This window comes from Pristis pectinata, chromosome 21 (genome assembly GCF_009764475.1).
Source record: "Pristis pectinata isolate sPriPec2 chromosome 21, sPriPec2.1.pri, whole genome shotgun sequence".
NCBI lineage: Eukaryota > Metazoa > Chordata > Chondrichthyes > Rhinopristiformes > Pristidae > Pristis > Pristis pectinata.
This window is the reverse complement of record NC_067425.1, coordinates 6,436,228-6,458,011: the sequence shown is the minus strand read 5'-3', so window position 1 is coordinate 6,458,011 and position 21,784 is coordinate 6,436,228. Positions and strand designations below refer to the sequence as shown.

At 43.8% G+C, this 21,784-nt stretch overlaps 1 protein-coding gene across 3 annotated transcripts in view; it reads left to right on the top strand.

The window, feature by feature from the left end:
* dph1 (diphthamide biosynthesis 1) overlaps positions 1 to 21,784 on the top strand; it is a 618,447-nt gene that overhangs the window by 203,284 nt on the left and 393,379 nt on the right. For all 3 annotated transcript variants that reach the window (XM_052035832.1, XM_052035833.1, XM_052035831.1), the window contains one exon: positions 12,134 to 12,255. In XM_052035832.1, coding sequence (XP_051891792.1) covers positions 12,134 to 12,255 — 122 coding nt within the window. The remainder of the gene's footprint in view (positions 1 to 12,133; positions 12,256 to 21,784) is intronic.

Genomic DNA, 21,784 nt, shown 5'->3' with positions numbered 1-21,784 from the left:
AGCAGTGGAGGGATATAGACCACGTGCAGGCAGATGGGATTAGTTTAAATTGGCATCATGGTCGGTACAGACATGGTGCGCCGAAGGGCCTGTTCCCATGCTGTATTGTTTTATGTTTTATGTTGGCCCGCCTTATCTGTGCCCACTCTGATGTCTATCTTCACTAATCCCATTTGCCTGTGTTAGGCCTGTATATCTCTATGTCTTTTCCATCTAAGTATCTGTTCAAATGCCTTTTAAACATAATAGTGTCTGTCTCTACTATCTCCTCTTGCAGCTCATTCCATATAACCAAAATTTACCACTTTGTGAAAAACTTACCACTCAACTCCCCTTAAAATTTATCCCCTCCCACCTTAAACCTGTGCCCTCCAGTTCTAGACTTCCTTGCCCTGGGAAAAAGGTCTCTGACTATCTACCCTATCTATGCCCCTCATAATTTTATAAATCTCTATAAGATCACCCCTCAGCCTCTTAAGTTCCAGTGAAAGTAGACCCAGCCTATCCAATTTCCCCTTATCCATACCAAATGCCTTCTTCACTACCCTATCCACTTATGTCACCACTTTCAGCGAGGCATGGACTTGTCCAATTGATCTGTGTTGGCATTTAAATGCATTCCTCCCACCATCTTACTTTATCAAATAGCTCTCTATCCTTTCTTCTTTCCTGTACTTATCCAGATATTTCTTTATTGTATCCGTGCTTTTCACCCTAATCACCCTCATTTTCACTGCTCTCCTGATTCCCCTTCAGGGTTTATTGGTGATTGTCTTATGCTCACAGGCTCCCTTTACAATGGAATCCTGTGTCTACAATACTGAATCTCTTTCTAGCCCTTGAGGCTTCCGTTAGATAAACCCCCAGCCTTCTGTTTTCCAGGGAAAAGAGCCCTAAAATGATAAAATATTCTCTGGCAGAATTAATTTGATAAGAGCTTGCAGGAAACAGTAGCATGGCCCAACAATGTTCCCCCTGGATTCTGTAGATATCATTGAACAGAAGGATACCCGTTGGCCCATCGTGCCTGTAATAGTTCTCCAGAGGAGCTCTTCATTTGATCCCACTGCACCCCTGCTTTCCCCACTGTCTTGCAGATCTTTCCATCATATCTAACCATTTAACTTCTGAAAGATTGCCATCGAATCTCCCTTCACCAAAATCCGCAGGTAGTGGATTCCAAGTCATAACAATTTCCAGCTAAAAAAAACAAACTGCTGAAGGAACTCAGCGCAAGTTCCACCAGCAGTTTGTTTTTTGCTCCAGATTCCAGCAGCTGTAGTCTCTTTTGTCTTCATAAGAATCCACATCTGTTTTCTCAATGAAGTCAGGTTTAGTCTGATTGAAATCCAGGATACAATTCGTGCCCTGGGAAATGATAGTGAGTGGGGATTACTGAGATTTTTTTATTTTAAAGAGGAGAAAGTGGGGGTGTCAAAGGTGGGTGCTAACTTTGCTAAACCAGTGGCCCCATTCAGCAGTTAGACATGGTCATCCTCTCTCTGTAATGCCTTGCAGCATCTGGTGCAATAATTGTCTTTCAATCCCAGTATTACATATGATTAAATCCGATTAGTATGATTGCAGCCACTACGTCCTGCTTGATCTGGTGCATTAAAACCACTGTAAATTGTAACCGCTTATTGTGTCCATCCTCTCAGTGAAGGATTCTGTCTGATATTAGAAGTGTTTTCTCAAACACAGATTACTGAATCTAACACACTCCCGGTTTCTTAATTTTTATTTTGGTTTCAAAACATCCGGCAGAGCCCTCAGAGGATTAGGAGGGCTGTGATGTTGTTAGTTCGTAAAACATGCTGTGAATTTTAAACTGTACAGACCACTATGATTATGGTCGATGTCAGCGTACCGATGATCAGGCTGATAGTTGAGAGCTCAGTAGAACCCTTTCTTTCCAAATTCAGTGTGCTTCAGAATTTTTATATATATATATATATAATATTATATATATATAATATATATATATAGTATATAAATATCTAGTTACATGCCCACCTGTTTCTTCAGCTCATGCTTAATTGAGCTCCTTTGCACCCCTCAGGTCTACCTCACCCTCCTCTGCACCCCTCAGATCTCCATCACCCTCCCCTACACCCATCAGGTCTACCTCACCCTCCTCTGCACCCTCCAGGTCTCCCTCACCCTCCTCTACATCCCTCAGGTCTCCCTCGCCTTCCCCTGCACCCTCAGATCTCCCTCACCACCTGCACCCTCAGGTCTACCTCACCCTCCCCTACATCCCTCAGGTCTCCCTCATCCTCCTCTGCTCCCCTCAGCCTCCCTCACCCTCCCCTGCACCCCCTCAGGCCTCCCTCACCCTCCCCTGCTCCTTTCAGGTCTCCCCTCACCCTCCTCTGCTCCCTCAGGCCTCCCTCACCCTCCCCTGCTCCTTTCAGGTCTCCCTCACCCTCCCTTGCTCCCTCAGGTCTCTATCACCCTCCCCTACATCCCTCAGGTCTCCCTCATCCTCACTTGCTCTACTTCTGTGGGTTCTTGGCAGTACCTTACACCCTACGGGAACTGCTTTGGGCAGGTTCAAATAAAGCCCGAGGCAGTAAAATGTCACTCTGCTGGGACTGACAGATTACTGCCTCCTTTGCCACACGCTCCAAGCCTCAACCTGAAGTTGATCTTCCCTGCAAAACCCTCTGCTCTAACGCTCTAAGTGTATGAGTGGCAGTCTAATGTTTCCCACTATGACCAAATGTCAGTGTAGATTCCTGATGTATTTCACCCACTTCTAGACTGATCCAGAATAGAGAGCTGTAGTCCTCTGCACACAGAACAAGGTGCCAACTGATGGCTTGCTACACTCAGCAGAGGCAACGAGTGGTACTCTGTCCATGAACCATGAGTCCTTTGCAGGCCAACCCTAGCTTCTTGGGTAGAGGGTTTTGTGTTCACACAGCCCCTGCGGATGGGCACCTGCTGCCTCTGGCAGTTCACAAGCTGCTACAGCGATTGACAGGGTTGTGTGTGCTTTCCTGAAAAGTCGCAAAAAGATTTATCAAGGGATAAACCAGTGCTGATTATTTTGCATCCATGTGAGTTGCGGGCTGAATCCCCGGGATTCTCCCAGCATAATGTGCCTCTCCCTGAAGATTAAAACAGTGGAATAATCCACAGTCTCTATAATTGTTTGTGTCTGTGTGTGGGTGGTGGGATGCAGCACACCCTTGCACCTGTCTGTCCCTGGATGCATGTGTAATTTACATCTTGTGCATACCTTTCCGTGGCTTTCTCCACAACCATCAGTATAGTTTTGTTTTGCATCTGTGTGTATGGCAGTTGGCCTCCATCTTTATATTTGTCAGTGAGTCTCTTACTATATGTTAGTATTTGTATCTGCCTTCCTCTGATTGTCTTCACCTGCACCTATGTTAGCCTGTCTGTGAAGCCCAATGTTTGTTTGATGTGTCTCTGTCTTCTTATGCCTGCATCTCTCTCTCCTCACTCACATCCCCAATCCATCCACTCTCTATCTATCTTTACTCTCATTCTGTTTCTCTCCTCTTCTCTCTTTCTCCTCTCTCAATCTTCCCTTGCACCCTCTTTCTTTCTCCTTACTCTTTCATCTCTCTTTCTCTCGCTCTCTCCTCTCTCTCTCTCCGTGTCTCTCTCTCGCTGTCCTGTCCCCTCTCTCTGTCTCTCTCTCCCTCCCTCTCTTACTCCTTCAATCCCTCTCTCTCTCTCTCTCTCTCGTTATGTGTACCTCTCTCTGCTTTGATTGTCTTTTGGAATATGGGGGATTTAAAAAAAGTTCCATTCATCCTTTCTTTATATGTACTGGTTCAAATCCAACTAACATGAGTAAAATCACTGTGATTTTGTTCCTCAGTAATACACGGTGTGAATTTTAAATAGTTTCTGATCACAAAGATTATTGCAGAATTTTTACATGATGGTGATCTGTCTGTGAGACAGTTTCTGAAAAAGGTACCTTGAAGGTGAGAGAGAGGAGGCTTTGGATGAACCAGTCATGGTAATGAATGCAGGTCTAGTTCAGGGCCTCAGGTAATTCCCATGGAATGAGTCTGGACCTCCCTTGGAATGTTTTAATTCATTCTCAGGGTTTGAGCATTGTTGCCAAGGTTGGTATTAATTGCCAAGCCCCATCAGTGGTGTGGGCTGCCTTAATGCCACAGAACACGTCACTTTAGAGGGCAGTTAAGAATAGACCATGTAGGTTTACGACTGGAGTCATGTGGGTACAGAGTACTTCACTAACAAGTGCCTTGTTATGTCAGTGTAAGACTTGGAAGTTACCTGACAGTAATTCTCTATCCTCTAATAATGTTTCTATCCAGGCTGGGTGCCATCTCTAGCTCGGTCGACTCTGTCTTGACTCTGCATTATATAACTGTGAGTCAGAGTCTGGAGGCTGAGGGAATGCTGCACTGTTGGAGGTACCAGTTTTGGTGTAACGTTAACCTGGGCTATCCATCTGTGCTTTCAGGCAGACTTAGGATTCCATAGCATTATGTTGAGGAGTACCTGGGGGGACAAACCAACAGTAAACCTTAACCAGTGTCACCGCAACAAATTATCTGGGCATTTGACTGTTGCATTTCCTCCATTATGATAGTGATTATTCTTCAAAAATATTACTTTTGGCAGTTGAAGTGTTTGGGATATCCCAGGTTGTGAAACGTGCTTTAGAAATGCAGTTTCTTTTCTACTGATTTTCTTTATAGAAGTTCTGGTGTTTGTTTCCGGCCAAACCTCCTGTGGGGGGTCTCTGACTGATTTCCCTCCCAGCCGGACTTTCTGCTGGGAATCTCCAGTTTGCGCCCCTCCTTGCCAACCTCTGACTGGGGTTCTCTGATGACCTCCCTCCCTGCTGGATCTTCTGCTGGGGATCTCCAACTGACTTTGCTTCTTGTTGGACCTCTTGCTGGTAATACCCGACTCACTTGCTCGACTTCTGCTGGTTCCCTGACTGACTGAACCTCCTGCTGAGAGTCCCCAACTGACTGCCCTGTTGGACCTCCTTGTCTGTGGTCCCCAACTGACCTCCCTCCCAGCTTGACCCTCTGCAGAGGGTCCCCAGCTGAACTCTCTGCCTGAGCTCCTGTTGAGGGCCCCTAATGGACCCCCATAATGGACTTCCTTGCCTGGGGTCCCCAACTGACCTCCCTCCCTGCTTGACCACCTCTTAGGAGTCGCCAAATAAATTCCCTTCTGAAGTCCTTGTCTGATCTTCTGCTGGAAGTCTCCTGTGACTGCTCCACTGGACCTCCCTCCTGAGGATCTCTGTAAGTTCTCTGCTGAGTCTTCTTTTGAGGTTTCCCATGAAAATTTACTGATTTATGTGTTGCCAATCTTTTAGATTTCCAGTAGCTGAAGGTGTTAAATTTATATGCATTTTGAGCAGTGCAACACAAGGGCGGAATATAAATCTGTAGGAAATAGTGATGGAGACAGTTGTGGAAGAGTATTCCATGTGTAGATTTGTATTCCTTCTCCAGAACACATAATGCATGTTGAACAGTCCTGGTGACAGCATTGCTCTTATTCCATATCTAGGTGATCACAGCCGTCCCCTGCCCTTCGTATTATCTTTTACTGCCCTAAAGTGGGGCTGAGCTGTGATAACTATTCAGAAGAGATTGTGAAGTGTCTCAGAAGGCAATTTTTTGTACCTATACATGAATCAAATTAAAGCTTCATTGTGTAGGATTTCTGGAGTTCTTCAAACAGTGTCATTATCAATGTGGAGCCACACTCCTCTCTTAACAAGAGTCAAGAGGTGTCAGCAAGTATTATGAACCTGCTCTTAGCAAGCTACTCACCGCTCTTGATCATTTCTTTCAGCGTTACAGTAGCATTGAATGGAGCTGGAGTGGGAAAGGGGGAGGGGTGAGGAGTGGGTGCGGTAGTGGAAAATCTGGTGCCGACCGCACAGGTTGGATGTTATCTCTTTCTGCTTATATTTCTCCTATCTTTTGCTGTCTCCCTTTTTCCTTTTATAATCTTTTTTGCTGGCTGTCATAGTCCTGTTTTCTCACTATACGTTTCTTGTCTGCCCACCCACCTCCCTCCTCGTCTTCCATCCAGTTCTCCCACTCGTTCTCTCTTCCTCTCCTCTGCCCCCCTCCACTGTCCCCCCTCAATCTCTCTCTCTCTCTCCACCCCACCACTCCCTTTCCCTCTCTCCCTCTCACTCTTCCCCTCCATTCATCTCACTATCCTTTTCCCTTCCCTTTCCCCCTCTCTCTCTTTTGCTCCACTCTCCTCCCCTTTCCCTACATTTCTCCGTCTTTTGTTCTGTTTGTCTTTTTACTGTTGATGACCTTTGCTCCCATCTCTCACTATCTTCAGGTCCCTTTCTCCATCCTCTCTTTTCTACTTACTGCCTCCCTCTCACGCCTCTCTTTCTTGTGCTCTGTACTTTATTGTACCCTTTTCATCTCTTTTTTCTCCCTCTCTTTGTGGTCTCTTTCAACCTCTGCCTCTTCCCATCACTTTCACTCTCTTCGCCTCCTCTCCCTCCTTCCTCCACCTTCTCCCTCTTCCCTCAAAGTCCCTTGCTGTTTGACTCTGTCTGTCGCTGTCTCCTTTTTCCTTCTCTCCTACCACTGTCCTTATCTCTGTTTCTCCATCTTGCCTCTCGTTCTCTCTGTCTCCTGTTTTCCTTCTCTGCCTCTCCCTGCCACTATCTCCATTCCATGTTTCTGTCTCCCTGGATCTTCGGAGCTTTCCTTTTCTTCCAGCATTGCATAGCTTTGAGGCACTCGTGAAACAGAAGTGTGAACGTTTAGTCTGTCTGCTTCAGGTCGGCATTATGGAGTGGAAAGTCCCTCCAGGCAGTTGGATATTGCAGTCGAACTGTCATTCCAAGCACACACGGACAGAAACTGGCAAGCATTGTCTTGTTTGCACTGTATGTATTTAAACTGCAAAAATTCTAAGTTTTGGTAAATACTTGAACTCAAGGTCAAACTAGTTTGTTTTAGGAATTGCAACAGGGGCTTTGTAATCAGTGCCTTAGCAGTGAAGAACAAGACTGCTACTCAATTAAACATGAAAAATTTACATCGAAATGAAGGATCTGGGGCCTGACAGGCATCCCAAATGGACTTAAAGTACTAAATGTATCAAAGGGTCTGAAGGTGGACTCTGTGAGTGAGTTTTATGAGATTTTGACTTGTGTTGAAAGGCAACCATTAGGCACCCACAGTGAGCAGGGATCATAATCTCCATTTTGATCTGCTGTATGGACAGAGACCACTTAGCAACCTTGTATTTGTTCTACCATTCAATTAGTTCATGCGCACTCTATCCTGGCTCTGTCAGATAATCTGATTTAGTTCCATTACCTTTAATGCATGTTACCTAACAAAAATTGGGGGCTGAGGGTTGGAGGTTTTTGAGATGTTAGGTTTGAGCATGACTAGTGCCAAAAACATAGCAACTTGTGATAATAAAGTGCTTTTAAATTGTAGAAAATCCCAGGCACCTCACAGCAGTGTTATCATGCAAAATTTAACACTGATCCTCAAAGTGAGGCTATTAGGGCAAATGACCAAGATCTTGATCAAAGAAAAAGTCTTTAAGGAGTGACTTTAAGGAGGAGAGAGAAGCCGAGAGGTTGAGGAACTCTAGACCTTTGGCAGTTGAGGGCACCTTCACCAGTAATGGAGCAATGAACATTAAGGACATACCCAGGGCTGGTGTATCCTAGTTTTCTGGGGAAACAAAGATGAGTAGGACAGTAAGTTGTAAGTAGTATGCAAGGGATCTCCAAAGTGATATGGGCAGGTTAAGTAGGTAGGGAACATAGACGACAGATGGAGTATAATATGGGGGAACATTGGGGAAATGTGCGGTTGTCCACTTTCATAGGAAGAATAGGGAAGCAGACTTTCTTTTGAGGTTGTGAATCTCATAAGCCAAAAGTGGCAGGCATTCAACTGCTTGCAGTTATAGCCCAGACCTGCACATCTCCTCCTTAATTCCAGAGCACGCTGAGTGACAAGTGTCAACACATATGTTGTTCCACTTTGTACTGTGGCAGAGGCCCAATCAAACTGGGATTGCAGCCAAGAACCTGTTTAAGAGTCTCCATTCAGTTAAATAAGAATTCCTAAAATGGCAACTGGGGAGATAAGTACAGTACTTATTTTGCTTTGTTTCAAAAGTTTAATTATTTATTACTCTTTTAATAATTTGCATAACATTTTTGTTTAGATTTTTTTGAATTATTTAAAGCAGTTTTAATAGTTTTTAAATGTCACTGTGTGTTGGAGACATTTGAAAACCTTTAACCAAGCTAACAGACTTTGAGAGAAGAAGAAGCTTCTCCCTCGGCCTTGCCTTTTGTCATGGGCTGTCGAGGCCTTCAGTGATGAGTTGGCTGAAGTCAGTGTGCTCCTGAGGACTTGCTGCACCTTCCCACCAGCCCCTGGACTATCAGCCTACAAGTCTGTACGAGATCAGTACAGAGCTTAGAGGATGAGTCCAGGCAGCACGGCTGATTGGGGTCTCTTGAACACTGGTGTTTGGAGATATCTGAGTGTAACTTGTACAGGAACCATAGAAAGTTAGCATTCAAGTGCAGCAAGAACTTGGGAAGGCAAATGGAGTGCTGGCCTTTATATACGGAGGCTGGAGTACTAAAGTAGTGAAGTGTTACTCCAGCTGTAAAACGCTTTGAAGTGAGTGCAGTAAAGTTTCACTTGGTTGATCACTGAGGTGAAGAACATTGAGTAGATTGGGCAGAGTAGATTCTGAAAGTATTGAGAGGTTAGGTACGATGAGATACTACTACAGTTTGGGGAACCTGGATCCAGCGGGTGTTGTCCCAGGATAAAGGGAAGCCTACTTAGAGTGTGGTGAGGAGGGATTTTGTGATTTTTGTAACACTGGGGTCATTATCTAATTTGAGGCTGAGCTAGACAGTGATTTTTGGACTCAGGGTTATTGGGATCTGGCCATTAAATGAAGTTGAGGCACAGATCATGGTGTTGTTGAATGGCAGAACATGTTTCAAGGTGCAGTGGTGGCCTACTCCTGCTTCTTAGTGGTCTTGTCGTAGGGCTGGGAAACTGCAGGGGTAGGGGATGGTAGGCCATGGAGAGTTTTAAACATGGTCAGTCTCCAAAGGGATGGGGGCAGATTAAGTTTAACATATTGATGTGTCACAATGGTGCATAGGGGCTGCTGCACACAGCTTGTGACTGAGACATTGTTTAGTGTTGAGAAGGTTTCATTCTGAACTTACCTGGGGCACTCTGACGTGGCATTGTCATTGCAGAGTAGGAGATGCCCAACACAATGTATTCCTTACCCTATCCTCTCCACAAATTTTCCCTTCACAGACGCAGAGAATTAATGCAGCTCTAACCAGGATTTCAAATTCAGGGCAAAGTCCTGCTTCTAATTAGCTTGATTTCCATATGTAAATCACACTCAGCATATTTGGCCTGACCCTCATTAGCATTATAACGATCATGTCCTCCAAACTGTGTAAATATAGATCATAATTTTTTTCCCTTTCTTTATTCTAATAAGAATTAAATAGTTCAGGTGACACTGTCATCCTCCCTCAATCCTATTCAGGGACAAAATCTTGAAAAAGCAATTGCCCAGTCTCTGACCTGCTCTTGTAGCCACAGTATTAATGTAGCTGGTCCACTTAAGTGCCGAGATGTTTATGCTGGGGATGGTAATGCCATTGAATATCAAGGGTAGGTTTTAGACTCTCTTATTTTGGAGAAAATCATTGCCTGGCACTTCTGCGGTACAAATGTTATGTACCACATCAGCACATGCCTGAACGTATTCTAGGTCTTGCTGCATGCAGGATGGTTTGATTCATTTGCTGAGGAATTTCGAAGGAATTGAACATTGTGCAATCAACAGCAAACATCCCCACTTCTGGCTTTATGATGGAAGGAAGGTCCTCAATGAAGCAGCATGTTCACTAATGTGATGAAGCAGCTGGTTCACTAATGTTCTCCTGGGAAGGAAATCTGCCATTAAACCAACCATGTGACTCCAGACCCACCAAGCATCCTCAGCCCCGTAATACACTCCCTATATACTCACGACTGTGTGGCCAAATTCTGCTCTACTCCATTAATAAGTTGCATGTGATACCACCGTAGTGTGCCAGACCTCAAACAATGAGACAGAGTACAGGAAGGAGGTGGTGTCAAGACAACAACCTTTCCCTTAATGTCAGCAAAATGAAGGAGCTGGTCATTGACTTCAGGAAGTGGGGCGGTGTACACGCCCCTGTCGTATCAGTGGTGCTGAGGTGGAGACGATTGAAAGCTTCAAGTCCCCAGTTGTAAAATCACCAACAATTTCTCCTGGTCCAGCCATGTAGATGCTACAGCCAGAATGCCTCTACTTTCTCAGAAGGCTAAGGAAATTTGGCATGTCTCCAATGACTCTTACCAATTTTTATAGAAGCACCATAGAAAGTATCCTATCCAGGTGCATCACAGCTTGATATGGCAGCTGCTCTGCCCAAGACTGCAAGAAATTGCAGAGTTGTGAATGCAGCCCTGTCCGTCACACAAACCTCCCCTTCATTAACTCTGTCTGCACTTATCGCTGCCTCAGGAGAGCAGCCAACATAATCAAGGACCCCTCCCACCCCGGAGATTCTCTCTTCTCTCCTCTCCCGTCAGGCAGAAGTTACAAAGGATTGAGAGCACGTACCACCAGGCTCAAGGACAGCTTCAATCCCACTGTTATCAGACTCTTGGACAGACCTCTCAGATGCTAAAAGATGAACTCTTGATCTCCCAATCTACCAATTGTTGTGGCCCTTGCACTTTTTTTGTCTAACTGCACTGTACTTTCTCTGTAACTGCAACACTTTATTCTGCATTCTGTATTTATTTTTACTACCTCGACATACTTAAGTATAGCATGATCTGTCTGGATGGCACGCAGACGAAAGTTTTTCACTGTATATCAGTACATGTGACACTAATAAGCCTGTGCCAATACCAATACCAGTGCAATTGAACCTTAACTGGAAATGTCTCCCCGAAACATTGGGGGCAATTATTGATGGATAATATTCACATTCTATGAGCAAACAAATAAAAAAAAGTGGCATTCTTATTCACAAGATGTAGATGATATTGGCTCAATTAATCATTTTAAATCTGGGTGATTGACAAATTTTTACTAACCAAGGGAACGAAGGGAAATGGAGCCAAGGTAGTGGAAGGAGTTGAGATTTAGATCAATCATAATCTTATTAAATGGCAAACAGTTGAATAGCTTCCTTATGTTTTCTGTTACTCTAGTGCACTGCCTTCCACCCTTCTGCTCCATGCCACCACCTTTGCCAGACTTGTACACAAAAATTGCTCCCTGCACTGGTTCAGACACACTCCCTGTGTCCTACTCCCACACTACCACAGTCATCATCTGCTCATACTGTAGAACTCTGCTCTCTAATCTCCATCTTGTTACCTTCATAGCTCATCTTTGGACCTCTCTGTGCCAAACCTTGCCCATTTCCTTCAACTTTAAAATTGGAGTCAGAGGTGTCGTCAAACACAAGGTTCTCAAAATCTGGAAATCTCTCCCCAACATACTGGTAGATGATAGGTGTTGGGGTATGTGGTCAATTGAAATTTTCAGAAATGACAGACTTTCCTCAAGTAAAAGTTGTACTGAAGATTAGTCATGATCTAATTGAGTCAGAGTACATGTCTGAGAGCTTTCCCCATTTAAGCATCTCCCTGCTGGTAAGTACAGGCAGTCCCTGGGTCATGTAAGGGTTCTGTTCCTGAGAACTGTCTGTAAGTTGATTTCTCAGAAATGCCCATTTTCTATAGCGAGCCACATCGTATCGCTCTACATACACTTGCTATAATTCTTTCATTTCATTGAATATTCACCCTGACCTATAATTAAACTAATGGAATATTTACTGTATCCAGTCATTAATAATGCCACGAAACATTTAGTATTAATTAGCTTGAGAAAATGCTTTAAAAATTAATGGGAAATTTGCGTTAAGTCATATTTCTGATAAGTCAGGTCATTCGTAACCCGGACAGCCCCTCTAGCTGTTGAAACTGCATGTGGATGTTCAGAGATGTAGTAAAGATGGTCTATAATGCTTGGGCTTGTTTTCTAGGTTCACAGGAGCAGACACGCTGATAATGGGTGACGTCACGTACGGAGCATGCTGTGTCGATGATTTCACAGCCAGGGCCCTTGGAGCTGACTTCATGGTTCATTATGGCCACAGCTGCCTCGGTCTGTATACCTTCCTTTTACATGCATGGTTCCAATTTATGTCTCACTGGGGAGTATTGTCCCAGGTGTAAATGAGCACACCAGGCTAAGGCATGTCCTATGGAGCCTGATCATATTATTATTTTGTACAGATTTTCTTGCTTATTTTGCCTTCTTTTAGTTTGAATGAATCAGACCTCCCAACATTTTGCCTATATAATCCCCTCCTCCCCCTACCCCTCCCCAATGTCTGTCCTCAATAAAAAAAAATCCACCACTTCTTCAGCCAATCTTTTGGTGATCCATTCTAGTGTCAAGTATGCCTTCCCCGAGAAAGGTGGCACATGTTGTTTCCAGGGTCCTAAATATGATTCTGTTCAGTGCAGCATTTGGGAGAAGTGCCGTTAATCAAAAAGCAATGCAAGTGTGAAACTCTTCACCTCAGGGAATGTTTCAGGCGAAAGGCAGAGGTACATTTTGGGCAAAGTGGATCAACACATGAAGGAGAGAGCAGGGAGATGTGCACATAGGGTGGGCTGTCATAGAGTAGAGGGGATATTTGTGGAGTATGAACACTGGCAAGGAGCTGTTGTGCCACATGGCTGGTTTCTGTCCTGTATGTTTTGGTCCCCTAAGTTGGACAATGTAATGGTTCTTGTTAGTTGGCCTTGTTAGCAAACCAGTGACAAACGTATTCACCCATCAGATAATGGCCCAGACATAAATGCTTGGCTCCATTGGTAGAGCTCACTTCTAGGAGTCAGAAGATCACAGGAGCAAGCCCCACTTCATGGACTTGAGCCTTACAACTGAGGTCATAACTGCATCATTACAGATGTGATCCTTTCGACAAGGCCCTGACTGGTTGGTCAAATTGGTGTACAGTATCCATGGCATTCATTAAAGGAGTTCTAGGGGATGTTTTCCATTGACCCAGCCAATATAAAACCCTCAACTGATGCAAAAGTAGGTGATCTGTTCAATTATTATACTTCTGTCTATGGGGCTTTTGTTTGTACTGTTCCGCTGCCTTGTGTACCTACATGACTGCACAGAAAACGGCTTTCGATCATCCAGTGGTTGTGATACATATATATATTCTAAAAATACATCTTCATATATTAGTTGCAGTAGGCATACTGGTGTCTTGGTTCCAATTGATATTTCATTTGGGAGGCGTGCACTGCCCAGAAATGCCTCAGGATGTCAGTAAGTGTGATTCGCAATTGGCACACAGCTGTTTTTTCCAGGGAAGTGTTCGATTTGGTCAAGAATTCAATCACCTCGACTGAAACAGCCAATTTCGAGCTTTGCCTCCAGGCCCATTTAATAATTTATTTAGCAAATTAAATGGAACACATGTTACATGAATCTATTCCCACTGGAACAAGATGGGATGTGGTTCGGCCCAGCCACAAACATGCAAGTACTTGCTCTACCACCCTGCAGAGTTGACAGGGGTGGCTTTGGAGCGGACTGTGTCCAGTAGAGTGCCTCTGCTTGCCCTTCATCAGCCCATGACCAACAGAAGTTGTAAAAGGGACTGAAAGAAATGTGCAGTCTCAGTTATCCTGCAATATTGCATGGAGTAAGCCAGAGGTTTCCCTGTCTGCACTGGGGCCAGCAGTCACTCTCTGTAGTATCTCCGATAAAACTGCCTACCTGTGTAATATCAGCCACCACTGCCCTGCCAAAACCCACCTGCGACTGTAATCCTCATTCAGGCTTTTCTTACCTTCAGGTTTGTCCCCATATTTCTGTAAACTTCAGCTCATTCAAAACCCTGTTGCCTGTAATCTATCTTATCACCCACACGCTCACTGACCTGATTGGCTCTAGGTCCTGCAATGCCTTAACTTTAAAGTACTCATCCTTGTATTTAAATTCCTCCCTGCCCTCATCTTCTTCAATCACTGTGACTTCCACCAACCCTCTGAGGTGTCTGCCTTCACTTTTGACTCTTGTCCATTTACAGTTTTGGTGACTGTTCCTTGCCCCCAAGTTCTGCACTGCCATTGCTAAAACACTGCATCTTAATACAGCTTTATAATGCCTCTCAAAATCTACCTCTTTTACCAAGCTTTTAGATACATGTCCCCGTGTTTCCTTATGTGTCACAGAGTTAAAACAGTGCAGAACATCCTTCAGCCCACCACATCCATGACTATCAAATACCTAATTATGCTAATCCTATTTCTCAGCACTTGGTCCATAGCCTTCTGTGCTTTGGTGATTCGTCACATACTTCTTAAATGTTGTGAGAGTCTCTGCCTCCACCACCCACTTGAGCAGAGCAATCTATCTTTCCATATTTTCTTACAGCACAGTTGGGGGCCATTTTGGCCCATTGAGTCTGTGCCGGCATGCAGAACAATCCATTTCCCGATTGATTTTTCCCCAGAACCTATAATCTCCCAAACTCTACCACTCACTTACATATTAGGGCAATTCACCTGTCAACTGGCACGTCTTTGGGATGTGACGGTAAACCAGAGCACCCAGGGGAAACCCAAGTTGGCACAGGGAGAATGTGAAAATGTCCACCGACAGCACCCGAGGTCAGGATTGAACCCAGGCCCCAAGAGCTATGAGGCAGCAGCTCTGCCAGCTGTGTCCAGATTCCAACCACTCCCTGGGTGAAAAAATTTCTCCAGGTTCTCTCTAATTCTCCTTCCCCTTATCCTAAACCTACTTCCTCTGGTTTTCGACACCTCTGCTATGGGGAAAAGGTCCCTACTATTTACCCTGTCTATGATCTTCAATTTTGGACATCGCTATCAGGTCCCACCCAAGCCTTCCCCACTCCAGGGAAAGCAAACCCAGCAAGTCCAGTCTCTCATCATAACTGCAATGTTCCATCCCAAGCACCGTCCTGGTGAATCTCTTCTACAATATTTCCCATGCAGTCATGTCCTTCCTATTCTGTGGCAACCAACACTGCATACACTACTCCAGCTGTGGTGTAATCACTGTTTAACAACGTTGTGCCATGACCTCCCTCCTTGTATATGCCCTACACCTTCTTTACCACCATATCTACCTGTCCTGCCACCTTCAGGGATCCTTGCACTTATACACTGAGGTCTCTCTGTTCCTCAATACACCCAAGGGCCACATCCTTCATTGTGCATGTCCTACCTTTATTAGTCTTCCCAAAATATCTCACCTCACACTTAGCAAGATTAAGTTCCATTCACCATCGCTCTGCCCATCTTACCAACTGATCAATATCATCCTGTAGCTGATGACTATCCTTACTATCAATAAAACCACAAATTTTCATGTCATCTATGAATTTAATAATCCTACATTCATATCCAAATTGTTAATGTGTATAACAAACAATAAGGGTCCTGGCAACTATCCACATATACACCACTGGTTACAGGCTTCCAATCACAGAACCAACCCTCCACCATCACCCTCTGTTTTCTATTACCAAGTCAATTTTGGTTCAGATTTACCGACTTGCCTTGGATCCCATGGGCTCTAACCTTTTGGACAAGTTTCCCATGTGGGACCTCATCAAAGACCTTACCTAAGTCCATGTAATCTATATCAAATTGGCCAGACAGGATCACCCCGACTTTCCAAATGTAGGTTAATCCTGTTCCTCAGATTTCTTTCCAATAACTTCCCTACCACTGACATTAGACTCACCAGCCCACAATTACCTGGCTTATCCCTGCCGCCCTTCTTGAATAAATGTGTCACATTTGCTTTCTCCTATCATCTGACACTTTTGCCTGTGGCCAGCAAAGATTAAAAAATCTCTAATTATTCATTAGAAAATTTCTGTCAGGGCTCCAGGGCTCCTTACCCTCCCAGAGCAGCCTGGAATATATCTCATCAGGCCTTGGGGAGTTATCCACCTTTAAGCTTCTAATACATCTAATACCTCCTTTTTAATGATAACATGTTCTAGAATTTCACCATTTCCCTCCCTGAATTCTCTAGCTACAATGTTCTTCTCCTTAGTGAATACAGATGAGAAGTATTCATTTAAGTCCTCACCCACATCCCCTGGCTCTGTGCACAGATTGCCACTTTGATCCCTAATGGACCCCACTCTTTCCCTAGTTACCCTCTTGCCCTGAATATAAATATAACATGCTTTGGGATTTTTCTTAATTTTATCCACATTGATATTTTGTGCCCCTCTTTGCCCTCCTAATTTGTTTTTTTTAATTCCCCCCCCCTTACAGTTTCTGTATTCCTGAAAGGCTTCATCCTTTCTCAGTTTTCTATACTGCTGGTTAGGTATCTTCTTTTCTTATCTTGATATCTCTTGGCAACCAGGTTTCCTTGGGCTTGCTCTGCTTCCTTTCACCATCGTGGAACATGTTCGCCCTACACTCTCATTATTTTATGTTTAGCTGACGTAGACGTGCATGCAAGTAGCCGCTCCCTGTCTCCTTTTGCCTGGTGCTGCCTTAAGAGACACAAGTGCTGGAATCTGGAGCAAAAATCAAAATCTGGAGCACATTTTACTCCTCCACAGTTAAGTTGCTTCAAGGCCCCCACAGATGCTGCTTGACCTGCTGAGTTCCTCCTGCAGTTTAATTTTTGCTCCTGTATAATGATAATGAAATTGACCTTCCCCCCCCCCAATTCAGGAATGTAATTTCTACACATTCCATTACCCTTTCCATAGCCACCTTGAAAGTTACAGTGTTACTGTAACGATCTCCAAATGGAGATGCACATCAAACAGGCATGCAGGGACTTTGTAAGTGAGAAGAAGATTGCTGTCTCCCACAGCCTTTCAAGCCATGAGTTCCACACTTCCACCATCCTATCCGGGAAAAAACATTCTCTTCGACCCCTCTCAAATCCTTCTAGTACTTCCTTTAAATTTCACCTATAGTAGGGTATTAGGGTAAGAGCAGTAGTTGGATAGCAAAAGACCAAATGAATAGATCTTTCCAAAGTCAGCATAGGCATGATGGGCCAAATGGCCTTCCCTGTGCTTTAAGAATCTACAATTACTTTACGCATGAAGGAAGGTGGAAGGAATTGTTTCATTAAAAGGATTATTAGAATATGGATTGCATAAATTTAAATTCAGCAGAAGAATGCACAAGTTGGGCATGGAACTATATCTGTATCCAGAATTGAATTTCTTGCGTAGGAGTAAGAGGGTTTGTTCTACATCCAAGGACACAACTGGTTCGCAGATGCCCTGCATGGAGGTCACCTGTCGTTCTTACCCAGTCCAGCCTTGGTGTGTTCTTACCTTCTCCGGGTGATGATGGCATCAATACCACCTGTACCAGTGGTGCCTGGTGCAAGGAGGAATATTAAAAAGGTTAGAGGTATTTTTTTACATGAGGGTTGTCAGAACATGGAGTGACCTACCAGAAGCTGCTGGAAGCAAAATCTATAAAAGCTTTTAAGATGAAAAAGCTGAAAGGTCACAGGGAAAGGGCAAGAGATTCAGAATAAATGGATGGGTATTTCAGAGAGACAACACAGATATGATGGGCCTTCTGTAGCATTTGCTGTTGTGTATCTTCTGAAGACGACTCAATCTCAAGATTTAAAGAAAAATTAGTCAAAGTATATGAGGGACAGAAGAAATATTAAAGGTTAGAAGGAAAGGGCAATAGAATTATATTAGGCAATTTTGTGAGGGATGTGACATGAGAGAGCTTATTAATGTCCCAGTGCACCTTAAGTGTAAAACTATATTTCCAATATCTACACTATGGTAAGGACATCAAGTGACATGGAACAGTGATAGACAAGGGAAATTAAGATGCAGATTAGCTGTCAGTGAAATGGATTGAAAGCTGAATAGTTTACCACCTTGCTGTGCAGGCAACGTTTGTTGTCCACGGACCACAGTGTTTGTAAACATGCACAAGTGCCAACAGGTGTGATCAGAGCAAACGTGTGTGCACGTGCGTATGTGTAAGTCTGTGTGTGTTTTCCCAGTAATGGGCTCTTTTGTAGGCCACAATTACCCTGACAGCTGTCTGCTGCGTTGAGTAGCATATGATCTCTAGAAAATAAATTCCATGTGGTTACAGTTGCTGGAATTATTAGGTGAAAAAAATGCTACAATGACTTAAGCAGTGCGGTACTGCATTAGATGGTTGGCTCTATGAGTATTAGACATATGGGCGAGTTAACCTCTGAAACAAATTAGCTTTTCACTAGCTTGATTAGCCACAGCATGAGAACTGTCAGAGAAATGTAATCTTTGTATCGGTGAAGTCGTGTAAAAAGCCTTGACAATTCCATGTATTTTCATATATGCCTGCATCTTCAGGTTTTCCAAGCACTCCCCACTGCTCATGAATTTACATCTACTTCACTGACAAGTGGCTGCTGCTTTGATGCTCCACGCAAAAGCAAATCAAAAATGAAGGGGAATTAGAGTTGGTTTCAGACAGTAGACAGACTAATAATGAAAAAAAAAGTCGGCAATCTGGAATAAAAACACAACATTCTGGAAATACCTGGCAAAGGGCCATGTGCATCTGAAGACAACTGATCAGTTCCAGCAGTGGGGGCTCTGCCAGGAGTGCTAACCTGTTCCAAAGACCCATCTGCCCTCCCGCGGCACTACTTTGAAGAAGAGCAGGGGAGTTCTCTCTGGTGTCCTGACCCTATATATATCTCACAACCAGCGTCACTAAAAATAGATTATCTTCTCATTATCTCGTTACAGTTTTTAGGATCCTGCTGTCTGCTAATTTGTTACAATAGTGGATACACTTCAAGAGTATTATATTGGAAGTAACGTTCTTTGGGACGTTATGAAAAGTACTATACAAAAGAAAATTAGCTTTGCTGCTTTCTTCAGCCACAAACGGGCCTTTTGTGGACAAATGTAATAAATCCCTCACAAAAATAATAACTGTACATGAAAGCGTCATTTTAAACAATTTTTATTTAAATACCAGGGTGCGGTTCAGTTCTCTGTCATTGTTTGATTGACATTAAATCAGAGGAGCTAGTGCTACATTTCCTCACCTTTTTATGCCCCGTCCCTGTTCACATCCCCTCTCTATACGAGTTGGGGGTTAAAGAAAATGAAAGCAGAGAAAGGAGTATACAAAAACCTGAAAACCAAATGCTGTCAGAAAATGGAAATAATAATGATCAGAATTACTGTGGTTTAAAGTAAAGTATACAAACTAGACAGGAAAGGAGGTGTGAAAGATTTACTTTGTTAAAGGTGTCATATCCATACAAACTGTTGTTGGACATCCACTAATGGGATTGTCTTTGTTCCATTCTCCCTAAATCTTGCTTTACAGTTTGCACCATCTTCCTCCCTCTCACAATGACTTCTTTAACTCCTTCCCTGTCTCTGTGCTTCTCTGTGTTCCGTACAAGGCCTGTACTACCAAATTCCCATCCATTCACTTGGAGACGGTGAATTCACTTCATCGTGGTCGGTCCTCAGCGAGCTGGAGGGCTTTATGTGCCAGCTTCACTTTCAATGATGGGTCTACCTTGGCTCCTTGATATTCTGTCATTTCTGATCTTGATTGAAGCCCAGACCTCAAGCACTCGACCTTCTCTGACTACCTGTGAAAATGTAGCTTCCCATCCAAGGATATTCTAACTGCACCATTCTTGACTCATTGTATCCTGAGCATTCCTTAGTATTCCTTTCATCTGACTAGCCCGTCATCTGTTCTATTTTCTCTTGTTCCAGATCTAAATAAATGTGGATACCAATTTTCTATTTCCTACTTGACCCTGCTAATCTGACTCATTTTTTCCTTTAAGCAAGTTCTTATAACATTGTGAGTGCTTTGGGGTATTTTACTTTGTTAAAGTAAGTGCAAGTTGTTGTAGGAGGTCACCTCAGCCTCCTCAGCAAACTGAATGGTGGAGCCAACTGGGATTGGTGGTTGGCAGGTACTGGCATTCACTCTGGGCCTGCTTTGGATTGGGACTTCCAAGGCACTGGCCCAGGACTATCTATTCATAAATTCTTATCTCCCCCAACATGTCATTTTGCTTCATACCCTCCCTCATTTCCTGAAGACAAGAGAAGCAAGTCCTTTTGCTGCTTACTTCCAGTTAGAGCCATAGAGTTGTACAGTTCAGAAACAGGCCCTTCAGCCCACCACGTCCATGCTGACAGTTTTTGCCCATCTATACTAATCCCATTTGCCTGCATTAGGTCAGCACCCTAATATGCCTTGCCTATTCAAGTGCCTGTCTAAATGCCTTTTAATCATAGTGATTATATCTGATTCCACCACCACCTCTGGCAGAAAATTCCAAACATCAACCAGTCCCCCTCAGATCCCCTTTAAACCACCTTCCTCTCAGCTTAAAACTACACCCTCTTATTTTTGATACCCCTACCATGGGAAAAAGGTTCTGACTATCTAACCCCTCATAATCTTATATACCTGTATCAGATCACCCCTCAGCCCCCTTCACTCCTGAGAAAACAAACCCAGTCTATCCAATCTCCCCATTACTAAAGTCCTCCAATCCAGTCAACAACCTGGTGAATCTCGTCTGCACTCTCTCCAGTGCAATCTGCAGGCACGGTAGTGCAGCGGTTAGCGTAACGCTATTACAGCGCCAGCAACCCGGGTTCAATTCTGGCCACTGTGTGTAAGGAGTTTGTACGTTCTCCCCGTGTCTGCGTGGGTTTCCTCCGGGTGCTCCGGTTTCCACTCACATTCCAAAGACGGACGGGTTAGGAAGTTTTGGGCGTGCTGTGTTGGCGCCGGAAGCATGGCGACACTTGCGGGCTGCCCCCAGAACACTCTACGCAAAAGATGCATTTCACTGTGTGTTTCGATGTACATGTGACTAATAAAGATATTTTACCTTATCAAACACATCCTTACCAGTTCTCTGGCATTAAGTCACCATTGTGCATGAACTTCTTCACCACTGAGTTAGTAAATAGGGAGCCTGGAACTAGGAGAATTGCTTAAACATTAGATGCAGATCTTTTGGGAGTGAAGTTGGGAATCATTTCTACACAAGGATGGTGAAGTTTGAAACTGTTGTCCATGAATAGCAGTAAATGTTAGATCAATTGTTAATTTTGAATCTGAGATTGATATATTATTGTTATGCAAGAGTATTTAAGGAACATGAAGAAAAGATGAGTTTGAGGGTTGGGGCACAGATTAGTCAGGGTCTCCTTGAATGACATGACTGCTTCAAGGGGCTGTATGGTTTCTTCATGATCCTATAATCTAAGCTCTTACCTGATGTCTCCTAAAAGACATGACCTTTGCCTTCAAGTTAATATGTAGCAACAATTCTCTGCTATTCACACATACTGTCAGTTGGCTCTCTGCACAACTGATTTAGATGTTGCTATAAGGTCACTATCATTTGCAAATATGAGATTGCAGAATATCTTGCTGCAAAGACAACCCTTGATATCCTAGAATTAGATAGAATTAACAGCACATAATACTGCTCTTCCCAACAGATGTCTGCTGTAGTTTATGCTCTGCATGAACTCCCCTTTACTCAATTTACTTCATGTCACCCAATTCATGTATCCTTCTATTTCTTTCTTTATGTCGCTTCCCCTGAATACACGAACATC